Genomic DNA, 19,859 nt, shown 5'->3' on the forward strand with positions numbered 1-19,859 from the left:
TACATCTCTCTCTAGCCAAGCAAAGTTGGAAGTCATCAAAAGGACTTTACTAGGAAATCAAGGCACGTGGTAGAGGCAGGGAGGAAAAACAATAAAAAGCCCTGGTGTGGAAACAGGATGTTTACTAGCCACAAGTTCTGGGCCCTGACAGGAGGAAAGTCAAGCACAGGAAAGGCCAAGCTTGGCGAGCTCAGGTCTCCAGGCCTGGAACTCATGTGACTTGAGAGGTGCAGACCCACGAGGCTTTACTCAGCTCCTCAGAGGCAGATCTACCTGCCCCAGAAGCTCCTGCCCTTCTCCAGAGACCCTCGACTCACCTCCTCTAGGCCCCAGCCCCATGGAACTGGGGCCCTTCCAGCCAGGCCTCAGTGCCTAGCATGCAGAAGCCACTCGAAGTCTTCCTGCTGACTAACCAGTGTAGGCAGGGGCCCTGGAGTTGGGCAAAAATGGCTTTGAACTGGACTCCGTCCATTAGTAGCTGAGTGGCCCTGGCTGAGTCCTTAAACTGGCTGACCCTCAGTCACCCTGACAGTGAGAATCAGGAGAGAAGGAATTTCTCCCAGGGTTGGTGTGAGGACTAGAGAAAAGGCTCATGACACACAGGGCCTGGTACTCAGCAGATGCTCAAGGGCCCCTTCTCATTCACGGAGTTATGAGACCACTGTGCCTGGCATCCATCAGGCAATTCCACACTTTTGAGTCAACTGCCATGTCCAAGCCTGAGACAGGTCTCAAGCCCTGCTAGGTGACCCCTGGCCTCCACATCCACCAATGGCAGGCTCACTCTTCACTGATGCCAGGCAGCCAGGTCCCTCATCGGGAAGAGAAGGCAACTTTTCCTCCCTTGCAGCTTCTGGGCATCTGTCTCCGGGCCCCCCAGCAACCCTCTCTGAGCAGACATACCAGTCCAGGGGCACCACTCCGCTGTTCTTCAGCACCAAGAGCACCACTGAGGGTGAGGCATTGAATGGTGCTGCCCCAAAATTGAAGTCAAGCTTCAAAGGGGTGAAGATGGGGGGGATCTGGCTTGTGCTGTGTGGAGCAGAGAAAAAGGCTCAGAGTAGGGGCTGGAGACAGGGTGAGGCTCTCCTGGTGGGACCCTCCCAGGGGATACTGGCTTGACCCCTTCTCTCCCTCCAGGTGGGAATTGGAGAATCTGGGAGGGTAGGGGTAGGCGAAACTTTCAGACCTCAAGCCAATCCTTTCTGTCCCCAAACCCCTCTAAGAACAGGCAAGAATTTGGGAGCCCATCCCACAAAAAACTGGGACGCAGCTTCTTGGATGGTGCCTGGGGCTTGGGGTGTAGGCAGAAAGTGCCACAAACATTCTCAGTGGGCCCTGCCCCCATCGTCAGCCCAGCTCACCTATGTCGGGTGGGCACCTTGTAGGTGAGCTCCCAGGGGGTGGGGTCACGCTCCAAGTAACTGTTGAGAAGGTCCAGGGAGAAGAGGCGCCACAGGTGCTTCCGGGTGATGCCCTCAGCGCTGCCCATGGAGTTGACATCCAAGATGGAGAGTAAGGGGAACACAGCCACCAGGGAGACATGGCACAGTTCTTGCTTTTCCCTAACCTTGTTATCTGGGGTGGGGGAGGAGATGAATAGGCTCATTTCCCAGCTCCCCCAGGGTGGGGGGCTGAGCAGGCTGAGGACAATTGCTCCCAGGACCCTTGTCAGGAGCAGCAGATGGCCCTTGGGCTCTGGGACATTTCCAACAACACTAACCCCATCTGATGCTTACCGTGTACCTGGCACTGTCCTAGATGCTTCGCACACCTGCATTTAATGTGCATTATTATCTGTTTTCAAACTAATTTTTATTTTTATTGATTTATTTATTTTTATTTTTATTTTATTTATTTTTTTAATTTATTTATTTTTATTGTTAAATCATAGCTGTGTACATTAGTGCAATCAAGGGGTACAATGTGCTGGTTTCATATACAATCTGAAATATTCTCATCAAACTGTTCAACGTAGCCTTCATGGCATTTTCCTAGTTACTGTATGTAGGCATTTGTATTCTGTATTTAGTAAGTTTCGCCTGGACCCATTCTAAGATATTTTTATTTTTTTGAGACAGAGCCTCAAGCTATGGCCCTGGGTAGAGTGCCATGGCATCATAGCTCACAGCAACCTCCAGCTCCTGGGTTTAAGCAATTCTCTTGCCTCAGCTTCCCAAGTAGCTGGGACTACAGGCGCCCACCACAACACCCAGCTATTTTTTTTTGTTGCAGTTTGGCCGGGGCTGGGTTTGAAACCACCACCCTCAGTATATGGGGTCAGCACCCTACTCACTGAGCCACAGGCGCCGCCCCAAACTAATCTTTAATAACAGCTTTATTGAGACATAACTTATACACCATAAAATTCACCTTTAACATATACAATTCAGTGATTTTATATATTCTCATGGTTGTACAACCATCACTACTCCCCCAGAAAATTTTCAGCACCCCATAAAGAAACCTGGTACACATTAGCCATTATTTCCTGTTCATCCTCCACCCCCTGCAACCACTTATCCACTTTTTGTATCTTTCTATTTGTTTATTCTGGACATTTCATGTTAAAGGAATCATTCAGTATATGGCTTTTGTGATGGTTTCTTTCATTTGGCTTATTTTCAAGGTTCATGCATGTGATGCTATCAGCACTTCATACGCATTTCTGTCCCGTGTGCCATTCTTATCCCCATTTTAGAGAAGAGGAAACTGAGGCACAGGGAAGTGAACAACTTGCTAAGATTCTAAGGCTAACAAGTGTTGGAGCCATGAATCAACCCCAGTCTGGCTCCAATCCACACTCTTAACTGCTCTTCCTTGATGCCCTGGGCTCCTGCCAGCCTGCCAGGGATGGGCGAATAATAGCTCTGCTTTTTGGAAAAGGAACCTAAGGCCCAGAGAGGCTAAGGATTTGTCTAAGATTCTGAAATAACACAGCTCCTAATTTTTCAAGTTGAGTCTTCCAGAGCTCAGGTACACACACCCACAGATTTGTGACTAGTGCGTGGCATTCACACCAGACAACCCGTCACTCTGGAAGCTCTGCCTTCACCTTTAGCACTCTCACCCCCAGCCCTACATCATACAGCTCCCCACTTCCTCTTGACCCGCTCTCCTGTCTAGGTGGCCCAGTTACCTCTGTGGGAGAGGAGAGCGTAACTAACAGTCCAGGAGTACTGAGCCCGGTGCTTGGGACAGGCAGTCAAGCAGACAGTGTCCTGGGACCGTGGTGGCATGCTTCCCTCTGTCCGGTCCATCTGCAGAGCTGCTCGGGGCCACACAGGTGGGGTCAGTGGCTACAGGAGGTTTGGCCTCCCCTCCTGCTCTTTCTCAGCTATCCCCTCCCAAGCCAGCAGAGCACTGGCTGGGGAGCAGGCCCTGAGTCAGCACACAGGGAGAAGAGTGCCTCCCCCAGCCTAGGACAGAGGGGACTACACATCTTTGTGTCATTGGCACCTGATAAGCACATTTCCCTGCCTATTAACCCTGTGAGGTGACCTCTTGGCCCTATTTTACAGATGAGAACACCAAGGCTCAGAGAGGATGGTTGTCTACCCAATGCCACCCAGCTATAAAGTGGAAGCACCAGGACTTAAGCATTCCTTCCTCTGCCTTATCCAAACCAGGCATGACTAACCGGTCTAAACCAGTATCCCAACACCCATCCCCCATCTTAGCCCATGTCCAAGTACCAAGGGGTTGGTCTTCGATGACTTTGGGGCTAAGCTGATCCAGGTACAGGTGGTAATAGAGGGTGCAGCTACCCTCATTCAGGAGGACCAGAGACAGGGACTGCTTGTCATTCACCAGCACATGCCCAAAATCCAGCTTCTTTTCCTTCACCTGAGGGCCACAGTCAGCTGGCTGGGGGTGGGAGTTCCCCCAGGCCCTCGGCCCTGCTCTCCCATCCCCATCATTGGGGCATCCCCAGAGGGTGGGCAGGACCAGGGGTGGGGGCTCTGATCTCCTGCCCTCTTGGAGCTGAGTTCCCAGGGGTGTTCCCTCCTAGCTGGGCCTTGGCCCCAGCACCGCCCCCATGCCCCGCCAGGGCTCTGCCACTCACAGAGAGGCTGCTGGTGATGCCCACGCCCACCAGGCGCAGTGTGTAGTGTGTTGGTGGAGGGGGACTGATGATGTGGGGGGGCAGGCCAGCTTCCCAGACCCACATTCCCACTCGGAATAGATACTTGGTCTCCTCCAAAGGGCTGAAAGTCCATGTCAGCATCTGGGGCACAGAGATGGTCCTCGCATAGGGACCTCTAGAACTCATCCCCTAGGCTCCTGGCTGTGTGAGGTCCCATCACTGGGTATCAAGCTATGGCAACCCTTCCTTGCGCCAGGCACTCTACAGGGTATATAGTATGTCATCTCCTTAATCCCCTCAATCCTATATCCCCACAAGGTCAGTGGTATTATTCTTGTACCTCATTTTCTGATGAGAAACTAAAGACAGAAAGACCTGAGGTCACTTGCCCAGGGTCAGACAGCTAGTGAGAGTGGAACTGGGGGTGAACCCTGGAGGTTAGCTCCAGAGCTCTCATCTCCCCAGTGACAGTCCCTGGGAGCCCTACAGATGCCTGTGTTAGTGGTTCTTCCAAGTTTGGCCTCCCCAAGTAGTCTGTAGGACCCTACACGAAGCGCCAGGGTCTGCTATTTTGGTTCCCAGCCAGCATCCCCTCAGGACTGTGGAGTCTCCTTTCTCACCTTACTGACAGCTGGCCACTGATACCCAAATCCAGCTGGAGACCAAGGATGGGGGGAGACAAGCCCCAGATTCCGGGTTCCTGTCCAAGCTCTGCACCTCCTAACTTATAATCTTAGTAAACAGCTTCCCACCTCAAATTTTCTTTGTAAAATGGGGGTGATGATGAGGGCAATAATAATCCCTTCCCCATGGACGGCATGGGTGGCACTCATGGTAAACCTGGCCTATGGGAGGCACAAGTGAGAGATGATGGTGGAGGTAAAGGTGACAGCACCCCTTCCCCACCCCTGAAACACAATATCAGGGCCACTCACAAGGTTTTCATTGGGTTGGATGAGCCCCCTGGAGGGCTGGACAGCCAGCATCTTCCTGTGCTGCTGGGAGACCCTCCACTCAAACTCCAGGGGCAAACGTGAAGGGTTGCGGAAGGTGAAGGGGCTGGTGGAGGAGCAGCCCACCAAGGTGGGCTTGAAGTAAAGGGTTTTACAGGTGTCCAGCTTCAGCTGCAGTGGCTCTTCCCGGCTCTGCATGCTTACCTCCTAGGCCAGAGGAAGGAGGGCAGTGCCTTGACCTCACCAGCAGTCCTGGCTTCCCCCACCACCCATGTATAGGAAGCTGCAGGTAGGCAGATTTCTCCCTTGGCAATGAAAGCTCTCTGCCAGCCTGGGCATATGCAGCTTCTGTTGAAAGTCCATGGTGACTGACCCAGGAGATGATCCTTGAAAATAACTCAGGGACCGGGAGGAGAAATGGGAGACCATTTCTTGGGGTCAGACAGGGGGCCACCACCCTCGACCCTATCTCTGGCCTGATCCCCTCTACTGCCTGCAGATGGAGTCTTTTGTTGCTTCCAGATGCTTCCCCTGGATTCTCTACACCCTCTTTCTTGGTCCCAGAACCCATGAGTAGATAAGCAGGGCCCTGAGGGGTAGGAAAGCTGTTCACAGTTGTTGCCAAGGAGTTCCGTCCCGGCTGTGCTACTTCCTGGAGGAGCAGCCCTCAGTCCACTTTACGGGAGTCTTAGGGGCTGACTCCAGAATATGGATTCGAAAAGGGAAGTCCCAAGTTAGGGCTCACTCACAAGGACCCAGGTTCCTACCCCTGCCTCCTACCTTGAGATACTGGGGACAAAAATTGAACTGAAGATAGAAAATGTGCTGCTTCCAGGAGTTGCCCTTGGGGTGGGTGCAGATAAGGAAAATCTGGTGGGCCCCAGGGGCCACATGGCCCGAGGTGGGCCTCAGGGTGATGTCTGAGCTGCTGTTGGGGGCCAGGTTAAAGGTCAGCATCATGGAGCCTTTGTTGACAAGAAGCAGGCTGCGGTAGGCAGGCTCAAAGGAGGGCACTGCGGGGAACAGCTTGGGGTAGGGGAAAAAGGCAGAAATGAGGGATCTCTGCTCTGATCTCCACCCTTGAGACATAGCTGGGACTGTCTCCCACTCATCCAAGATGCCACCATGTAGCCTTGGGAATTGGAATTAAGGGAGGCCCCAACCTAGCACCAAATAATGGTTCTGTTCTGCACAGACCTCCTGATAGGGTGGCCACAGAGACCTCCTGATAGGGTGGTCACAGACCCCTTGGAAACTCAGGCCTTCAAGGCCTCTCTTCAAGGTTAAAGTAGGAATTGTTTAATTTTAATGTGCCCTTGAATCATCTTTTAGATCACCCATTTTCAGAGAGTACAGTTCAGAGGCTCTGCCGTGAGTGGCCCTTTCTAGATGATTCTCATTCAGACAGCTGAGGGAACTAACCCAAATAATCCAAGCTCCAAAACACTCCTTCGGCATCTACGATGCAGCCAACATGAGCTAACAGCTGAGGGGGCTACAGAATGCAAGACCCACACACACTGGGGGTGTAGGTCTGGGGATGGAGGGAAGAAGGGTAACTGGTGGAGGAAAAGGATCACCCCCAAGCACACTGTCCCAAAGGGGACCTTTCCAGCAACAAGAGGACTAATGTAAAAACTGTGATTGTGATGGAAGCCTGAGGAGGCCTCAAAGGTGCAACCAGAATTGCAAGCTGGAGGTCTGGTCCCAGGCTCTGTGCTTTTCAGCCTGTGCCATCCTGCTCTTCAGATCAGCAGGGCTCTGATAGCCTTGAGGGGGAGACCTGGGAATTATGACCTCCTGGGCAAGAGACTGGCTTTGCCTCCCCCACAGGGCTGGGTACCCCCAAAGGCCTATTGTATCCCTAGCGCCTACCCCCAGGACTAGGCACGGCAGGGCCCAAAGAAAGGATTTGGAGGGTTTTCAACCTGAGAGTCAGAGGACAAGGTGACAATTTCAGTTGGAGCAGGGAAGGGCCAGATGTCCAATTCCTAGACTCTCCCTGGTCCCAGTGTAAGTACTGCGATCCAGGAGCAAGTCCCTGCCTGGCCCAGATCCCTAGGACTGGTTGTAGAACGTGTTTAAGGACTAGTTAAGAAGGGATGTGTTTCTGAGGCCATCGGGGAGGGCAAGAGGGATCTGTGGGCCAAGGCTGAAGTCAGGGCTCCCCTGTCCTCCTCCCACAGCTGTTGGGGTCATACTCACTTTGGGGCCATCCAGGGAATATTGAGGGACGTGGTGCTCAAAGGCAGCATGATAGCTGTGACCTCGCACCCGCACCGTTAGGCACCAGGATGGGCACATGGTACAGTCCTCCTCAATGTTGTTGTAGCTCCGCAGGACCTGCAGGGGCCGGACCCATGGAAGAGCTCAGAGTCCTAAGTCTGGCCTGTGGGGTGCTCCACCTTGCCCTGTCCCCTCCTCCGTGCTGCAAGAGCCCTCTAGTGGGCACAGAAGGAGGAGGACAGTGAAGAGAACCAGAGTCTCAATCCAGCCCCTCAGGCTGGGAGCCCTCTGGAGCATCTGAAGGGCTCAGCAAACACTCTCTTTAGTCCTCCAGGGCCCAGGAGGAGAGGGGGAGGGATGTGAAAGCAGCATTCATTCTGCAGGAATGAGGCTAGAGAAGCGCAGGCCAACAGAAATATCACATGAGCCACCAGCGCCAGCCGCAAATGTACTTTTAAAAGTTCCAGTAGCCACATTAAAAAAGTGAAACACATGAAATTAATTTCAGTAATATGTTTTATTTAACTCAATAGATACAAAATCATGTCCCTTTAACATATAACCAATATGACATTATTAATCTGGTGTGTATTTTATACTCACAGCACATCTCAGTTTGGGCCAGCCACATTTCAAGGGCTCAGTAGCTACTTGTGGCTGGCAGTGGCTATAAGGGACAGCACAGTTCTAGAGTGTGTAACCTCAAAATCTGACATGCTGCGCCTCAGCGGAGCCAGGCATCCATAGCTTTACTCCTACAAACATCCACATCCCCCACTGCTAAGATATTATAGATAGAACAGAGGCAATGAAAGACTCCACCTTGGCAAGCCTCCTCAAAAGTTCAGACGTGGCCCCAGGTTGAGAAATGAAAAGACCAGGGCTCAGAGACATTGTAGAACGTGCCCAAGGTCACGTAGCTGCTAAGTGACTCTGACGTTGACTGCACAGCTCTACTCTTGTCTGGGTCCCAGCACCCTGGCCACAAGGAAAGGCCAGTAGGGTGGGCAGAGCCGGGACAGGGAAAGGTGGGACTGCCAGGGCTGAGGAGGGAACACCACACACCTGGGACTAAGAGGCCCTGGCTGGAGCTGAAGCACTGGGGACAGCCTGTGCTCTGAGTTCCCCAACCAAGGGAAGTTGTGCTAGACGCCTCTCCCCTCACACATTTAATTACCCAGCACCACTGAAAGCTGTCCCCAGGCCCTGGTTCCTGCTGGCCACAGTCCCTTCAGAGGGACAATTTCCTACTTCATAGAATAATAGAGAAGCCAGGAGGCCCCCCAGCTGAGCCCCAGGGAGCTACTCCTTATATACCAAATTGTCCCAAAGAGCTTGATCTCAGCTGAGTTCTCCCCAGAAGAGGTGGGGGAGGCACTCATGAATGAGACAGAGGCAGATGGACCAAGTGAGGCATGAGCCTGGGAGGAAACAAACCAGTAGGGGCCGCTGTCCAACCAAGGAAATAGGGAGAAACTTGGCACTGAGAGGATAGAGCTGACTGTGATCCCCTGCCAACCCCCTGTTGTTCAAGCTCCAGTAGAGACCCTCCTTGCTCCCTCTCATCTGCACACACCTTATAGAAAGCAAAAGCTTCAAGCTCCACTGCGTAGAGGCAGTTGGGGTGAAGTGGCTGGAAGTGCAGGCGCATGGCTGTGGACTTGAGCGGTGGCACATCACAGATGTTGGGGGTTACCCAGAAGGGGCAGTCAGATCTGCGTGTCCAGACCATGGTGATCTTGCCCTTGGTGTGGTTCATCAGGCACAGTGGGACAGGGTTGGGGGCCTCAGGCCCTGGGCAAGCACCAAAATCCACATCGATAGGCTCTATACTGACGGGAGGCGGGAAGATGGCCATGTCGCTGGTGCCATCGAAGAAGTACTCAGTCATTGGGGGGATATAGGGATATTGTGGGGCTGACATGTCCTCCGTGTCCTGCATGGAGAAAGATAGGTTGACAGGGCCCAACTGCCACTCCTCCTGCCACTGGCCATCTTTCAGTACACTCCTGTCTGGAAAAGGCTACCAGAGCCCCATCCCAGGCCACCCAGACTACTAACAGTGTCCATAGGGCTGGCACAGTGCTGCCCCAGAATTGCTAGAGAAGGGGGCATGAGCCTGGGGAGTGCATCTTGCCTCAGGGTTCCCCCTGGGTCTGGAGCATTTGGGCCAAGGTGGAGGGGTCACCCTACCTCTGTGGGAATCATGAGGGCCCCGTCCTTATCCTGATACAGCTTCTTCTCCTTCAACATGGCACCCAGGATGTCGGGTGGGTAGAGCGTCAGGCCCCGGGCCAGGTGTGTGCGGTAGTAAGAGAGGTGGTGAGGCTTTAGGATGGCCGGCTTGGTGCTATCCGAGTGGCAGGTCCCAATCAGGTCCAGGAACAGGGGGTCCTGTGCCATTTGTTCATGTACAACAGGGCATGGGAGGGGTGATGGGGCTAGAGGGTTGCTGGCCAGAAACTGGGCAGACAAGATAACAGGTGGTGGGTACACGAGTTCTCAGCTAGGGAATAGCAGCAGTCCAGGGAAGGTCAGGACTAAAGCACCCCAGTCCTGGGACACTCAGCCATTGCCTAGCCTTCTCTTTCCCCTCTGCCAAGGCCCTGGGCATTCTGCTGCCCACCCTACTGCCAGCCAAGAGGCCTGCAAGACCAGAATCCAGAAACTCCCTAGGGGAGGGGAACATAAGACATAGCCTCATTCTTCCTGCTTCCCCACCCAGAAGCCTCCCCTAGTCCATACTATACCTATACAGGTAGACAGATGCACTCCAGAGCCTGGCACCAGCTCCTGGAGGGATCCTAGGCTAGACTTCAGCCCCTGCTTACCATATTGGCCAGGTACCTCATGCTGGCCTGAGGTTGGACTCCACACATGCCCCTGGCCTGACAGGAGCCAAGGCAAGATGTGCCCTGACACTCTATCCCTGTGACATCCTGGGCATAATGCTGAAGGAGAAGCTGGAGCCTTCAAGTGCTCTGGCTATGCTCCAAAAGCATGGGCTGGGGCCTTAGAGGAGAAGACAATCCCAGCCAACAGCCCCAGAAGTTCCAGCATATAGGGGGGTACCCACCAATTCTTGCCTTCATCACTGGGCCTCAGATGGGCCCTGGATCAGGCCCAGAGGAGCCCCTCCTCCCCTCAGCCTTGGCCCTGTCCCACCGCTCACCTGATGGTGGATGAGACAGGCCACCCGTCGAAAGCAGATGATGGGGTTAGTGGGCTGGAAGGCACAGTGCAGGGTCACCCGGGCCTTGCCCACCAGAGTCCCATGGGCAGGCCTGATGCTGAAGATGCTCTCCTGACAGTCAATGGCAAACTGGAAGTGGGCTATGCAGTCTGACTTGTTCTCAATCCACAGGGGCTCCTCTGAGTGCTCCCCAAGGTAGACCCATCCAAAGTTGATGCAATAGTGCTGCAGGGACACAGCAGGACCTGGGCATGGGGGGTGTCACTGTGAGTGCACCCTGGCCCCTGGGTAGGGCTAGGGTTTCAGCCTCCTCAATGATGTCTCAGAAAGGGTCCTGCTTATGGGAAGTGGTGCTGCCTGGAGACAGAGGCCAGCCTGGGAAGTCCTAGAGTCCTGGCAGCCAGAGCAGAACTCTAGCATCCCTGGGGTGATGGTGGGACAGCTACCTCCAGGTGTCCACAAATGATTTCCCCTGTGGGCCAGCAGGGGGCAGCAGACACCAGGCTGAGAGGCGAGGTGGCCACAGGCTTTTAGAAAGGAAGGAGCTCTTCAGAATCCTCCTGGCTGCTCCTGTCCCAAGGGAAGTGCAGCAAGCATCCTGGGGATGCCAGTACCTCTACAGACACCGATGACTTTGAGCTGGGTCTGGGAGGAACAGCCAGAAGGCATGATGGAGAAGTAGTCCATACTTCTGCTGTCCAAGGTCTCAGGGTGGAAGAACACTGACACACATTTCTTCCCTCCTGGGGGCACGATGCCATGGGCTGTGGGGCATGAGAAGGCCTGGTCTTTGCCCAGCAGGTCTGAGGATATTTCAATCCTGAAGGGGGCATTCACCTGTGGGGCCATGTGGGGAACAAGGAATCAGGTCATGGGAGCAATGTGCAGATTGTAGCGAGGTGCCTAGCCAAAGGTATGGGGGCAACTGACACCCACCCTATGCCCCACTGGCCAGCTGTGGGCATAGGGCAAGGCTACCTACACCATGAGGAAGGAAGTACCAAGCCATGTACCCTGAACTTGTCCTACCCAGAGGGGACACCTTTTTCTTTTCCCAAAAGTACCATCATAGCTAGCTATCAACCTGGGGTCAGGGAAGTCTTAGGGCTGCTTTTTGGATTGCACTTAGGGAGTCAGGTATACCCTGGCATAGCCCCCAACTGAGAGGACACCTATTGACAGCTGTTGATACACTTGGGTTTGTGAACCTTGGCGCCAAATGTGTGGAAAGGGGGACATTCTGTAAAGGAGATACATTTGTGGAAATCCCAGTCTTGGGGTCCTGTGTCCTTCCTGCTCCCCTCCCTGCCCCCTGCATACCACCGATGGGTTATACAGCTTGATCTTCCTCTCCATGGTGCAGCCCACAGCAACAGAGCCAAAGTGCAACACTTTCTGGAAGCCCTCAGCATCCTGGTCCTCCGGTTGCTTATGCTTTATGCGTACCAGCAGCTGGGTGCATTTGGCTGAGGCAGAGATAGGGGGAAACCCACCAGGGCCTCTATGGCCCCAGCTGAACAGCTCCCAAAAGGAGGCAGGTGTCCCCAGGGAGAATAAGTCTGCAATAATGGAAGGCAAAGGAAAGGCAAAGCCTGATAGGCCAGGGAGAGGGCAGCAGGCTGGTGGGTCCCAGGCCAGGCCAGGAGGCGAGGGCTGCACTGAGGCCTTGAGCACCATGGAGGTGCAGCAAGCGGACTTGGGGGCAGGTGGGTGTCAGGCCTCACCTACAGCTTGTAGCTGGATGCTGCTCTTCTGCCGGCTGCCTGTCCCATACCAGCACGTGGCACGAACTTCGTGGATGCCAGCTATAAGGGGCTGAAAGGTCACTTTGATCCGAAAGGTCAGGCTTGGCTCCAGTAGCCCCGTGGAGGGCAGCATGTGGAATGGACTGGGGACTTCCCAAGTGAAGAAGGTGGGCAGGTCCCTGGGGGATGAGGGGCAGATCAGGGCCATGGGGCCCCTTTGACCATTGCTACTTCTTTAGCAAGGTAGAGGTGTGAGACCACCCTCTTAACTCCTCCATAAAGACAAAGGTCTTTAGGTCTCTCTTGCTCCCAGGTACCCTCCTCACAGCTCCTGCTCTCCCCACCTTTATGCCTCAGTCTCTGCCCTTACCCTACATTGTCCAGGCAGAAGCAAGCCTCCACCATGTCCCCGACGGCACACATGGGCAGCTGCAGGAGCGGCGGGCAGATCAGCTTGTGGCAAGGCAACATGGCCCTCAGGTCTACGGAGAATTTCCCCTCTGCCTTCTCAAACCACATTTGGTCCACATACTCCTTCTACAGCATAGAGGTAGTGACAGAAGCCATCATCACCAGTGCTACCTATGTGGTACTCATGGACCAGATATCCCACCTTCTCTCAGCACCCCAACATAGCCACTGAGGGCCAGGTGGGGCTGCGGACCACTACCTCAGAGTCTGAGTAGTGGGCTGGCTACCTGTACCTCTACATCTTCTTGGTCTCAAAGGTTAGTGCCTCTTTTGTGGGGAAAGTAATTCGAAGAAATTTGGAGGGAGCAGGAAAAGGCCAAGGAACCTAGGGCTTTCTGATAGCTAATACAGTATCACCACATTTTCCCTCCAGTATCCAAAGGGGAATGCTCCTATGTCTGATAAGATTAGGGGGTGGGCTCTTTTCTTTTCCTTTTTTGTTTTTTAGACAGAGTCTCACTTTGTCATCCCCAGTCGAGTGCCGTGGCATCATAGCTCACAGCAACCTCAAACTCTTGGGCTCAAGCAATCCTCTTGCTTCAGCCTCCTGAGTAGCTGGGACTATGCCTGTGCGCCAGTCACAACTCCCAGCTATCATTTTAGAGATAGGGTGTCACTCTTGATCAGGCTGGTCTCAAACTTGTGAGCTCAAAGGATCCACCTGCCTTGGCCTCCCAGAGGTCTGGGATTACAAGGTATGAGGCGCCATGCTGGCCTGGCCCCTTTCAAGTTCTTGTTAGAGCTGGCAGGATGTGTTTGGGGTTTGGGAAGCACTTCCCTGCTCTGTCCTGGTCGCTGTTCTGAGGTCCCTGTTACCTGGTTCCTCCCCACCAGTCTCTCTACGGCAGAACTTACCTGCTCTAGAGGCCGGAAGATGATGGGGAGCATGAGGGTTATGCCCGGGCTCAGGAAGATGGGCTGCGGGATGACCGTGAAGAAGAATTTGGTCTTGGGAGGCCTGTGGGAGAGAGCCAGAGGTTGGACATTTCAGATCAGGGCTCAGAACAATGAGAAGAAGCAAGAAGGCTAGGGAGAACCTGGAGCTGAAGGTCTTGAGACCTGGGGGCCACGGAGAAAGATATCTGGGGATGAGTGCATGGAGGGGGGCATACGAGGTTTTAGCCACAAAAGGAACTGTCTCCCTCTTCCTCCTCCTATTGCCACAGCCCTTTACTCTGAACAAAAAAGAGGTAGCATCGCCTATGGTGCAATGGGTAGGGCGCTGGCCCCATATACCAAGGGTGGTGGGTTCAAACCCAACCCTGGCCAAACTGCAACAAAAAATAGCCTGGCGTCATGGCAGGCACCTATAGTCAGCTACTCAGGAGACTGAGGCAAGAGAGTTGCCTCAGCCCAGGAGTTGGAGGTTGCTGTGAGCTGAGACACCACGGCACTCTACCAAGGGTGATAAAGTGAGACTCTGTGCCTAAAAAAAAAAAAAAAAAAAAAAGAGAGAGAGAAGAGTACTTGTAATGACCGTGGTGGGGTGTAGGGAAAGATGCCCTGATTTATCAGAGCCCTGAGTGCTTGGTCTGGGGGAAGGCTGAGAAGGGAGGTGCCAGGGACACTTTTCCAAACAGAGACCATGACAGGGCTGTAGCATCCAGGGTCAGTCAAAACTATAGACGTTGCAGACTTTTAGAACATTGATAAGATGATATTGTCAGCTACCCTATTCCAATAAATGTTTACATTTAGATGAATTAAACAAATTCCTAGGGAAAATATAACTTAACCAAAACTGACTCAAGAATTATACAATATATTTTATAGCCAGCCTATCTAGAACAATGTAGTCAAAAATCTTCCTACAAAGAAAACACTAGGCCATATGGCTTTATAGCAAGTCCTACCGAGTAATGAGGAAAAACAATTCTGGTTTTAAAGTATTCCGGGTCATATAAAATGAGGAAACATTCATCAACATATTCTATAAAGCCATCATAATGTTGTTACCAAAACCTGATAGACACAGAAGGAAAAGGAGAAGTTACAGGCCAATCTTTTCATAAAATATTAGCAAAAAGAATTTAGAGGACTGGAATCCAAGATGGTGGCCAAGTAATAGCCTCCCTGCTACAGGGCACGGTGAGTCTGGGGAGATAAGACTCCAGGCATCTCTGGCTGGTGGGATCTGCCTATAATCATCCCTTTGAGGATACAGGGAGTCAGCAAGGGACTTCTGGACCCCAAGAGGAGGACAAAAACAGTGGAAAACTGGCAAGTGGTTGCGTGTATCTGATCGACCTAATCCCACTGGCAGCCATAAGTACAAGCAGCAGTGAGACTGCAAACTGGAAAGGCCTTACCTGTGAACTGTTTCAGTGTTTTTGGACTTGGCACCCAGTCGAACTGCCTTTGGGGAGAGCTTGAGCAGGAGTGCAGAGAACTTTGGGCATTGTCTAGGGCCCCAGACTGAGCTGCTGAGCCGGATGGAGCTAATAGTGTTTGGCTGTGGGCTGCAGGGAGCCACTGTGAGAGAACTGCCCTGGCAAACTCCGCTCTCAGGGTCACAGAGCAAGGATCAGGCGGGAGCTAGTAACCTAGTGACTGAGCTGCCTTACAGCCTTAACCCTTGGGGGCAGAGTGAGACTGGTTTTGGCACACTGGAGCCTCAGGCTGTTGCCCTGGGTAGAGTGCCATGGCATCACAGCTCATAGCAACCTCAAACTCCTGGGCTTGGCGCCGCCTGTACCTCTATAAGAGCTGCACCACGACCCCCAACCCGCGACCCGCACCTGCCGGGCCTCCACATGCCCTGACCAGGAACTGCAGGAGCCACGCAACCCTGCGTCCTCCCTCCTGTACCCTCCCTGCCTCCACACTGGCCCGCTCGTCAGGCCAGGGACTCTGGAAGCCGCGTGCCCTCCGCAGCCCTCCCTGCCTCTGCACAGAGCCTGTCTCCTGGCCAGAGACTGCTGGAGCCTTGGACTCTCTGTACCAAAGTCACTGAGCACCAGGCACTCCCAGAACCATGTGTACCACCTCCCGCCCTGTTGCTGGATCCAGGTGTATCACACTCCAGAGCTGCTTCCACAACCAGAACTCCCTGGCTGGGGAAGCCCCAGAGGAACTACACTGGGCCACTCCCTACAAAGATCCAGCAATAATAGAGTGATCCTGCTGGGGTCTAATCTTGGAGAAACACCCCCCCCAACACTGAGGACAGCCAGAGGCAACAGTGAAAAACAATCATGAGGCAAAATCAACAGAAAAACTCTGGCAATATGAATAGTCAGAGTAGATCAACTCCCCCAAGGATCAATGGGGCAGACACAGCACAAGATCCCATACACAAACAAATAGCTGAGATGTCAGCAATCGAATTCAGAATCTGGATAGCAAATAAGATCAAATTAGAATTCCAAGCAGTAACCCAAAAGATATGTCAAGATTCAACGAATTCAAAGACCAAATGACCAAAGATTTTGACACATTAAGACAAGAAGTTGCAGCCCTCAAAGATCTGAGAAACACAGTAGAATCCCTCAGTAACACAATGGAGCAAGCAAAAGAAAGGATTTCTGACATTGAAGACAAAGCTTTCGAATGCTCCCAAACTCTCAAAGAGGAAGAGAAATGGAGGGCAAAAACAGATCACTCTCTCACAGACCTCTGGGATAATTCGAAGAAAACCAATATTCATCTTATAGGGATCCCTGAAAGTGATGAAGTGGCTTCACAAAGCACAGAGTCTCTTCTCCATGAGATGATGAAGGAGAACTTTCCAGACATGCCAAGAGATTCTGAAATTCAGATAGCAGACAGTTTCAGAACTCCAGCACGACTCAACCCAAATAAGACATCCCCCACACACATCATAATCAACTTCACTAAAGTTAACATGAAGGAGAAAATTCTGAAAGCAGCCAGATGAAAGAAAACCATCACCTACAAGGGCAAAAATATTAGAATAACTGCAGATCTCTCTGCTGAAACCTTTCAAGCTAGAAGAGGATGGTCATCAACTTTTAATCTCCTAAAACAAAATAACTTTCAACCCAGGATCCTGTACCCAGCTAAACTGACTTTCATTTATGATGGAGAAATTAAATACTTGAATGACATTCACATGTTGAAGAAATTTGCCATAACTAAACCAGCTCTCCAGGATATTGTCAGACCTATCCTCCATAAAGACCAGCATAATCCTCCACCACAAAAGTAAATCCACCCAGAAAATTTTGATCAAATTTCAACTTCCACAGTTGCAAAAGGATTCAAAATGTCCACCGGACTCTCAAAATGCTTATCAATATTCTCAATTAATGTGAATGGTTTATTTTATTTTTTTTTATTAAATCATAGCTGTGTACATTGATATGATCATGGGGCATCATTCACTAGCTTCACAGACCGTTTACCAAGTTTCACACCTTGTAAGATGCACAGCTGGTGTAATCCCACCAATCCCCTTAATGTGAATGGTTTAAATTGTCCTCTAAAGAGGCACAGGTTGGCTGACTGGATACAAAAACTCAAGCCAGATATCTGCTGCATACAAGAATCGCATCTTACATTAAAAGACAAATTTAGACTCAAGGTGAAGGGATGGTCATCTATACTCCAGGCACACGGAAAGCAGAAAAAAGCAGGTGTTGCAATCCTATTCACAGATGCAATAGGTTTTAAACCAACTGAAATAAGGAAGGATAAGGATGGACACTTCACATTTGTTAAAGGTAATACTCAATATGATGAGATTTCAATTATTAATATTTATGCACCCAACCACAACGCACCTCAATTTATAAGAGAAACTCTAACAGACGTGAGCAACTTGATTTCCTCCAGTTCCATAGTAGTTGGAGATTTTAACACCCCTTTAGCAGTGCTGGATAGATCCTCCAAAAAGAAGCTAAGCAAAGAAATTTTAGATTTAAACTCAACCATCTGGACTTAACAGACATCTATAGAACATTTCATCCCAACAGAACTGAATACACATTCTTCTCATCAGCCCTGGAACATACTCCAAAATCGACCACATCCTAGGCCACAAATCTAACCTCAGCAAATTCAAAAAAATAGAAATTATTCCTTGCATCTTCTCAGACCATCATGGAATAAAAGTTGAACTCAATAACAATAGGAACCTGCATACCCATATAAAAACATGGAAGCTAAACAACCTTATGCTGAAAGATAGATGGGTTATAGACAAGATTAAAAAGGAAATCACCAAATTTTTGGAACAAAACAACAAGACACGAATTATCAGAACCTCTTGGATACTGCAAAGGCAGTCCTAAGAGGGAAATTTATAGCACTGCAAGCCTTCCTCAAGAAAACAGAAAGAGAGGAAGTTAATAACTTAATGGGACATGTCAAGCAACTTATTTAGAAGTTGAAAGGGCCAGGAATAGCCAAAACAATTTTAAAAAAGAATAAAGTTGGAGGACGTACACTACCAGATATCAAGATTTACTGTTAAGTTCTAAAAATTCATTCAGGCTGGCGTTGGCCCAGGGATAAACAAGTAGATCAAGGGAGCAAAACAAAGAGTCCAGAAATAGCCCAGTACATTTGCTGTATGTCAACAGTATGGGAGATCATCAGAAAAAGTATGAATTTGTCAATAAGTAATGTTGAGACAACTGGACATTTGATTGAGAAAAGATGTCATCAGGTCCCTAGTTTAAATCATTCACAAAAACCAGTTCCACATAAATAAAACACAAATATAAATATGAAAGGCAAAACTATAAAGTCTTCAGAGACTGCTATAGGGGAATATCTTTATGACCGGGATAGATGTAGAGAAGAACTTCTTAGGCAAGGTGCAAAAAAAGCACCAATCATAAAAGAAAAACATTGATACGTTTGAGTCCTTTAAAATTAAGAACCTCTATTCTTCAAAAGATACAATAAAGAGAGGTAAAGACAGGTCATAAGGTGAGAGCAAATAGCCACAACACATAACTAACAAAGGATTAGTACTCAAGTTAAGAATTTATACAAAAAAGAAAAAGAAAAGAAATGGCATTCTAATAGAAAAATGGGCACACACTTGAACATAAATTTCATAAATGAAAAAATGCAAATGGTCAATGACGATCAACCTCATTAATCAGTAATTAGAAAAACCCAAGTTAAAACCACACCAGGTTACCATTATTGGCAAAAAATGTTAAATCCTGACTATAGCAATTATTGGTAGAACGTGAAAAAATAAGAACTCTCTAACGCTGCAGGTAAACATCTAAACAGATGCATGTACTTTGGAAAATAGTTTTGGTTTGTCAACAAAACATGAACATACACGTGTCCTAAGCCTCAACAATTCTACACCCATGTATATACCCTAGGAAAACTCTTATACGTGTGCTAATGGGAAGGTATACATCAATGTTGGTAACAGTCCCAAACTGGAAACACTAATCCAAACATCCCTAACATAAGAATGAATAAATGGATTATAGTATAAGGATACATTGGAACGCTATTCCATAATGAAAAAGGTATATCATAGCTGCATATGGTTGAGTCTTACAAATATAATTGAGCAAGATAAAAGAGTTATGAAAGCATACCACAAAAGAATATATGCTTGTAAATTTTATGCACATAAAGCTTATAAGAAGGTAAAATTAAAGTATATCATTTAGAGATGCAAACATACGTGGTAAATCTATTTGAGAAAAGCAAGAAAATCATTACATAAAATTCACGATAGTGGTTATCTCCCTGGGTACAGAGGGTGTTTCAATAGGGGAGGGTCGGACACCAGCATTATTCTGTGACTTAATCCGGTTACATGGGTTCCCCTTTCTAGAATTCTTCAAGCTGCACATTTTAAACACTCATGTGCTTTTATACAACATACCAAAAGTTTTAAACTATTTTATTATTTAAATTTTTTTTTAAGAGATGGGGTTTTGCTTTGTTGCCCAGGCTGGTCTTGAACTCCTGGCCTCAAGTAATAATCCCACCTTGGCCTCCCAAAGTGCTGAGATTACAGGTATGAAGAAATACTTAAAAGGGAGCCTGCTGGCTTGGCACCTGTAGCTCAGTGGCTAGGGCGCCAGCCACATACACTGGAGCTGATGAGTTTGAACCCAGCCCAAGCCCGCCAAACAACAATGACAACTACAACCAAAAAGTAGCCAGGCGTTATGGCGGGCACCTGTAGTCCCAGCTCCTTGGGAGGCTGAGGCAAGAGAATCACTTAAGCCTAAGAGTCT

The 19,859-nt window shown here is 50.2% G+C and overlaps 1 protein-coding gene across 9 annotated transcripts in view; it reads right to left on the reverse strand.

Annotated features, from left to right (window-relative positions):
* Nucleotides 1–19,859, reverse strand: part of CFAP65 (cilia and flagella associated protein 65) — a 36,564-nt gene that overhangs the window by 12,659 nt on the left and 4,046 nt on the right. For 6 of the 9 annotated variants that reach the window (XR_008381340.1, XM_053598230.1, XM_053598232.1 and 3 more), the window contains 16 exons: nucleotides 13,531–13,633; nucleotides 12,575–12,741; nucleotides 12,184–12,383; nucleotides 11,780–11,925; nucleotides 11,074–11,296; nucleotides 10,439–10,704; nucleotides 9,460–9,660; nucleotides 8,843–9,202; nucleotides 7,246–7,383; nucleotides 5,821–6,066; nucleotides 5,023–5,247; nucleotides 4,067–4,228; nucleotides 3,696–3,846; nucleotides 3,140–3,268; nucleotides 1,365–1,578; nucleotides 904–1,032 (listed from right to left, as the gene is read on the reverse strand). Coding sequence is in view for 8 of the 9 variants with exons in the window: in XM_053598230.1 (XP_053454205.1) it covers nucleotides 904–1,032; nucleotides 1,365–1,578; nucleotides 3,140–3,268; nucleotides 3,696–3,846; nucleotides 4,067–4,228; nucleotides 5,023–5,247; nucleotides 5,821–6,066; nucleotides 7,246–7,383; nucleotides 8,843–9,202; nucleotides 9,460–9,660; nucleotides 10,439–10,704; nucleotides 11,074–11,296; nucleotides 11,780–11,925; nucleotides 12,184–12,383; nucleotides 12,575–12,741; nucleotides 13,531–13,633 (3,060 nt within the window). In the remaining variant the exon portion in view is untranslated. Of the gene's footprint in view, nucleotides 1–903; nucleotides 1,033–1,364; nucleotides 1,579–3,139; nucleotides 3,269–3,695; nucleotides 3,847–4,066; nucleotides 4,229–5,022; nucleotides 5,248–5,820; nucleotides 6,067–7,245; nucleotides 7,384–8,842; nucleotides 9,203–9,459; nucleotides 9,661–10,438; nucleotides 10,705–11,073; nucleotides 11,297–11,779; nucleotides 11,926–12,183; nucleotides 12,384–12,574; nucleotides 12,742–13,530; nucleotides 13,634–19,859 lie in introns of those variants that run through there. The other 3 variants (XM_053598233.1, XM_053598234.1, XM_053598235.1) reach the window with 3 other exon arrangements.

Source organism: Nycticebus coucang, chromosome 7, assembly GCF_027406575.1.
Source record: "Nycticebus coucang isolate mNycCou1 chromosome 7, mNycCou1.pri, whole genome shotgun sequence".
NCBI lineage: Eukaryota > Metazoa > Chordata > Mammalia > Primates > Lorisidae > Nycticebus > Nycticebus coucang.